The sequence below is a fragment of the Orbilia oligospora genome (genome assembly GCF_000225545.1).
Source record: "Orbilia oligospora ATCC 24927 unplaced genomic scaffold scaffold00054, whole genome shotgun sequence".
NCBI lineage: Eukaryota > Fungi > Ascomycota > Orbiliomycetes > Orbiliales > Orbiliaceae > Orbilia > Orbilia oligospora.
The window spans coordinates 2,016,940-2,023,644 of record NW_011645611.1 but is presented as its reverse complement, the minus strand read 5'-3'; the positions used below and the strand labels follow the sequence as shown (position 1 = coordinate 2,023,644).

General features: G+C 46.4%; 1 protein-coding gene across 1 annotated transcript; it reads right to left on the bottom strand.

Moving 5' to 3' along the window:
- Positions 1-2,662: 2,662 nt before the first annotated feature.
- On the bottom strand, positions 2,663-6,125 carry AOL_s00054g622 (uncharacterized protein; the record flags this gene model as incomplete). Its single annotated transcript, XM_011121938.1, has 5 exons — positions 2,663-3,507; positions 3,567-3,728; positions 3,783-4,797; positions 4,851-5,282; positions 5,340-6,125. The coding sequence occupies 5 exons, from the start codon at positions 6,123-6,125 to the stop codon at positions 2,663-2,665; spliced, it is 3,240 nt and encodes a 1,079-aa protein (XP_011120240.1).
- Positions 6,126-6,705: the final 580 nt, after the last annotated feature.

Genomic DNA, 6,705 nt, shown 5'->3' with positions numbered 1-6,705 from the left:
TTCTATGAAACCGATTTGATGGCACAGATGTGTTGGCACTGTTGTAACAAACAGGGGTCTGGCTTTTATATGCCCTTCGGCTGGCTGACTAGCGCGTATCAGGTCCTGCCAAACAATAAGGTGCAGTAAGAACGACACTCTCGACCACTCCAACCATCCGTTCACGGACAGGGACTCGAATAGTGGGTAGCGTCTATGAGCTTGAGGAAATATTTGCACCCCCGCCGTTCTATCGACTAACTGAAGGGCACCTCATTGCTCCTGATGTTATGAACAAGTTGGTAGACCTGAGTCGACTTTGAGCCAAAATTGGCCCACAAGGGCAAACTCGTGGAAAGCTCGCGAGCTTGAAGTCCAACCTCTGTGCCAACAGTTTAGAAGCAGCCATCCGTCGGAAGAACGTTACTCCAATGACGCTGGTTCTTCGAGGTTCCGTAACAAGCAAAGAATTCGATAAAAAAAACGTAACAGGACAATTACCAAACCGACGAACAGGATAGTTACTGCTAAGAAAAAGCAACTCGGCGGGAGACATGGGTCCCACGGCCTAGGGGCAGAAAAAAAACTCGCGGTAGGAACAAAAAGGCACGCAAGGAGAACTTCGTGCGATCAATTAAGACTTACCGACTACCAGATGAATTGGAAACAGTCTTGCAAAATGAAGAGATGTCTGTAGATGTAATCAATTGAATCTAAAGGAGGCCTACTTGCTGGCGAACCCTTTGAGATATTCTTTTTCTAGCCCAGTACCCCAGTTAGCAAGCTACTCAAATTCTACACCAACCGCTTTTGAAGTTGTGGACAAAATCGCGACCAATTGGAACAATTGGCTTCAACACTCCATTGTTTGTGAGTTTGCGATTACTGGGTCGCTAAGCGTCGTTTATCGGGGATCGTTTACTTACCAGCGGGAATTTTGATGTCTGACCTCTCGAACTTCAGCAGCCTCGCCACAAACGTGCAAACGGGAGAGAATAGAAAGCGGAGAGAGAATCCTTCACTTGATCGATAAGCGCAATAGAGTATGTATGTCTATGCGTAGATAATTCAGCAGAAGCGGAAGATTATGCTGGTAGAGAGACTCCCTGGTACCGCCATCATCCCCATGTGGGGTTTGGATACTAAGTATTTATGTTCCTCCCTCATGCATGTGGAATCTGCGTATGATCTCGAATCTTGTCAAGCACGACCGAGTTAAACTGCCTGAAGAAACAAGAGCTAGACTAAAATCGACCTTTTTGTGCGTTTGGAAAAAAAAAACCTATCATGTCAAGGTAAACAATCCCTGAACCGGGCAAATTCACAACCAATTTTTCGATTAGGGTCAGGACTTGTCCATGCATGCATAATGACGCCTGATAAGTTGGCCAAACATCTCAAATGTTGGCTCCAAGCTGGGAGCTCCAATTTGGGATCATGAGGTCCAACTCTCCAGTTGGACTCGTTAATCTTCTTGTGGCCGGGAGAGAGGCAAGAGGAAATGGGCCTGTAACTATAGCGCTGGGATTGTACTGGAAAGTACTTCAGGCAAGTTTTGTCTCTTGGCTCGGGATCAGGCAAGATAGCACTGAGCTTCTAGTGATCTTGCGGGGTCATATGTTGTACTAGCAGGGGGCCAGTGGCGAGTGAAGTGGAGGGTTGATGTCTAGCTTGCTGACATCGTCAAGGTTGGATGATAGCGCCGCTAAAGAATGCCGGCGGATTCGAAAACGGACGGGAGGCGGGTTCGACCTATCATAAGCGAGTATAAAACCTGCTGATTTGAGCAGCACCACCGGTGCCGACTATCTTTCTTATAAATCTTATATAAATTTCAGGGAACCAATGGCTGTAGGGTGTTTGTGTGGTTGCACAAAAATCTTAGTGTTTAAAACTTCGTCTCCGGATTGATGGAGCGTTTGTATATCTAAACTTGGGGCTATGATGCATGGCTGGGAAGCTTGGTAACGTTGTTTGATGTCATGTTATAGAAAGCATATTAATGGGGGCACCTACAATTAAAAGATCGTACGAATGAGTAGGCAACGAATGATGACAAATATTGCAAATCGTGATTGCATATTGTATACGTAGATGTATACATGTACGTAGCCTGGTTTCCGAAATACTGGTATAATATATAATAGGACGCGTAGTAGCTATAAGTGTGTCAATACAGAAATCACAGAACGCGGTGAGAAGCCCTTTGATTAACTTTTGAGTTGATAACATATTAATTTACACGCATGATAGCATACATAACGCTCGTGAAATGCCTTTTTTTTCAATCCGACGAGGATGCTGACCGTATACTATAAGATGACTGGAATTAAAGAAAGAAATCAAGCCCGTTGTGTTTCCCCCTAAAAATCAACGATGTGGGATAATTTCGACTAATATTAGATAAAACGCCGGTGATGCAAGTCGTAATCGTGAGATGCTAGTCTAAAAGGTGAATTCGAAGTCGGAATAGAGGGGTGGCGAGTACCGCGGGTATCGGATAGTTCATGGAATTCTGATAGAAATATAAATAGGATCGTTACCGGGAGTATGGCAACGGAACTATGGTTTTAAAGTATTAGCATCATTTGAATGGCCATTCAGGGTTTATGGTTCATAGCTAGGCAAAAAAGATTCCCATGTTGTCGAATACAATAATGTTAGTGTATTGAGGGGCAGGTCCCTACTTTGGCCCCGGTTGAAGGAGTTCAAAGAGAGTTCTCAGAGCCTCTTGGGTGCTATTATTGGAAGAGGGAGGAGAAGGGGGAGGGCATTGTCCACTAGCGGCGGACGGAGATGGTGGCAGCATATGGTTAAGCGGTGTATAAGGCATCTGAAAAGATTGATTAACCAGCCCATGCCCACTTAGGAGACCTTGAGGTTGAAATGGTCCCCTTTGGGGCAGACCGCTAGCAGTATGAAGGCCACCTAAATGATTATCGTAGGCACTGAAATGATGCTGGTTTGTAGATATTGCCTGAAGCCATGTGTGAAAAGGTGGCGACGAAAAGAAAGACACACCATTTTGTTGACTTGATGGAGGAGCAGGCAAGTTCATGCTAGCGAGCAGCTTGTAAATCTCTTCCGGATTGAATCTAACGGACCGGTAGGTGTGACTTGGCGGCAGGATGCTGAGGAGATACATGATTGAGTCAGGCAGCGAGGGGGGCGGAGGAAGTGTGCCTGAAATCGACGCATGCTTCCCGTGGTGCGATTGATTATGACGCCCCTCCTGTTCTCGATTCGCGGCAGCAGCAGCGGCACGTTTTTGCTGATCCATTAAACGGCGACCAGCGGCCCCTTTGATGGGAGACTCTCCACGAGCAATCTTCCTGGGCCGTTCGTTCTTCGATACATCACCGTCAGAATCTTCGGCTTGACGCTTGGGCGACCTTTCAGGTAGAGCCACAGGCTGTCGTGCGCCAGACCCCTTCGGACGAACTTGGGTCGGAGAAACAATAGGAGAGAACGAAGATGGGTTAAGAAGCTTGTACGAATGCCTTCCTGAAAACATTTTTAACTGAGGATCTAGTAAGATAGCCATGAATGTTAGCTAAGTCCGCTACAAGTCAATGATTTCACCATACCTTGTGGATAGAATTCCCTCATCCTCTTCTCGAGTTTCTGAATTTGACTAAGTTCTCCATACTGAGACTCATAGTCATAGAAGAACTGGAAAACTCGCTTTGCATTACCAGCCTTCTCCGCAGTTATTTTTCCAACAAACGTTTCAAATACGGCTCTTGCATCTGTGAATTAATGGTTAGTATCTTATAAATGATATCACAGTGATATGGACTTACTCGTCAAGTCATTTGTTGCAATTAGATGTTTGAGGTACTCAAGCACAAATTCTTCGTCCTCCGGAAACATCTTGAGGCCACGATCAAAGATCCTGTTGGCGGACGGATCTTTGTAGCAATGGAATTCCATCAACGCGCTAGCTACGTAGACGTCCGATGTGATTTTACCGCGCTTGCGAGCATCGGTGAATATTTGTCGAGATCCTCCAATAATATCTCCAATTTTACCGTGTCCCTCGATGCGGCGCATTGTCCTCATTAAGTTAATCCATATTGCTGAAATTATCTTAGATATACTATTCGTCTCCTGCTTTGCGGCCTCTTTGACCATGGCTATCTGATTCGAGACGTTAGTGTCAGATGGTGGCTCGTAGTCATCATCGTCGTCATCGTCAGCATTGTTCTTCGTTTTCTTTACACTTTCTTCCAAGAGAGCCACGTTTTCCTTTTCACGCTCGTGCGCCTTCCCCAGCAAATTGTAATAGACATCCAAGATTTTATCGTAAATCTCTCGGACAGGTGCGCTTCTCTTCTTGACAGCATCTCGGTCTTCCGCTGGAGGAGCGGGGACACTTGACTCAAGGTACTCAGCGTACCTGAAGTGAAGCAAGCAACTCTCTGGGTTCGCCTTCATCCCTTGCATGAGGATATCCACACCCTCCTTTTCGCGCCCAATCGAAAAACAAAATTCGGCGGCCTCAAACCACATCTCGGGGAGAAACCGGAGGGCCATCAGCGCTTGTTTGTAAACATAGAGTATTCTATTTTGGAAGCCAGTGAGATCCTCAGGGTTGGGTTCCTGGGCAAGAACGAGGGGGTCGCCCTTTTCCCATTGTATCCATTTCTTCCAAAGTTCCACCTGCAATGTGTATTCTTCATAACCGTCAAAGCCAGGAACTGGCGGTAGCCGCGGTAGGGTTGTTCGTACTAGGCCATTAATGGTATTGCGGAGCGCCAATCCGGATGACCTTGCAGTCATGTAAGCTGGTGACTTTTCCGAAATGAATTTACGACCCTGACTTAAAGTTAGTATCCATAAATCCAGCGGGAAGTTCTGCAAAAACGTACAGTTGTTTTGTTCAGACCCATCTCAAACTGGTCATACTCTTTCCACATCGCCTCAAGACCATTGACTGGGATACAAATTACCCTTTGGAAAATTTTTCGCAGGTGATCCATTTTTTGTTGATCTTGCCACGCACTGCCACCAATTGTTCCAGGCCCGCTTTTGATGAATGCGATATATTCCTGCCATATCTTACCAGCCTCCCTATCGATCCCAATGCTATTAAGAACGAACTCGTAAACCTGGGTAATGACTCCTCGCGCCTTTCCTGTCGTGTCGGTAGCCAGGTTATTTCTCCTACGGATGTAGTCAAGGTAAAGGGACCACAAATCTACGTTTAGGACACCTGGGAGACACCTTTGGAACAAGCGTTCGGCATGTGATAGGTTGTTTGCATCTAGTTCCATTTGGATGTAGGCGATCCATTGCTCGGCCTAAGGTAAATCAAATTAGAAATTATAATTTTACTATAGCTTCAAATGTAGACTTACCGCTGTTGGGAATAAAACCAGAAATCTTTCATAAACTGCGCGAGCATCTTCAAATTTTCCTTTTTTTTGGTGTTCGTTGATAAGCGTGGTCCAGGCTTCAATGTCACCGCGAGAGTCCTGTGAAATTCTGTCTTCGAGCTTCCCGACAACATCGTGGGCTAGGCGTTTTTTCTTTCCTTGTTGGGACGATTGGGTAGTTATGGGCTCATTCGTAACACGAGAGACATCATCAGGTACATTTAGCACGGGTACATTAGGAAAGTTCGCTGCCGGCTGCAAACCGGAGAGGGTCGACTTTTCATCATTTTCGATGTTATTATTATTGCTCTGTAAAGTCAACGTAGTATTCTGTGCATTAGATCCTGGAATAACCATAGGTTGTTCTTCCTCTGTCTCTATTACAAAAGGTCCAGCAAGTTCGACGCTTTTGAGCTCCGCTCGGGTCTCAGGCGTAGTCTCGCCGCTAGCAAAATTAGACGCCGAGGCTGATGACGCCGGGATGGCGAGAGTAGCAGTAACCGCGTCCTCGTCTTGAGCGGATTCATTAGCCTTGCTTCTTCCGGTTGGAGTACTATCTTGTGAGATTGAGGGCGACTCATTTAGCGGAGCATTGTCATCTTCATCATCGAAGTCGACTTTCAGCACGTCGTCGGGGTGTGTGTCAGGTGTATCGTGAGATTCGGAGGGGCTTCCGCTGTCGTTGGGGGGGTTTGACGATGTGTTTTCCATTTGCTCGTTCCTCATAGCCTTCAAAAAGGCAGCCTCGGCGTCGTCGCCTCCAGCCATACCGATGATTACAGATGAGCTGTTCGGCTGGGCCGAGTATAGAAAGGATAACAATGACACAAATCGCAAGCGATAGTGTCTAGAAGTGGTAGCCGGGCGGTACTAAAAAAGAAGAAGAAGAAGAAGATATTATGTCAGTGACAAGTACTAGGAGGGTAATGATGGGATTTAGCGGGATTTCGTAGTTCTGGAACATACGGCGTCGGAGTTGTGTCACAATAGTTTATGCAATGAACGCGGATGCGGGCGAGTGCAACAGCTCCCAAAGCTCAGGCCGTTACAAGAGCGATGCCTTATTTGGTGACGGTCGAAGCCACACAAAAAAACTGGCGAATTGATCTAGCGAATATGTTAATGTCGTCGAACGTGATTTTGAAGACGGGATTATTGTTTGTAAGATGTTTGGGGGAGCGACAATGGTGATGAATGTCGATGAAGAAGAGGTTGATGATGGCTGGTGGGAGGATAAGGGAAGTCAGGAAGAAAGAACTGGTCGTTGGAGTTATGCTGCGACGACGCGAGAAACCCGACCCGCCCGATTTGGTTTGTCCAGCCAACGACACACAACGCAGATGTCAGA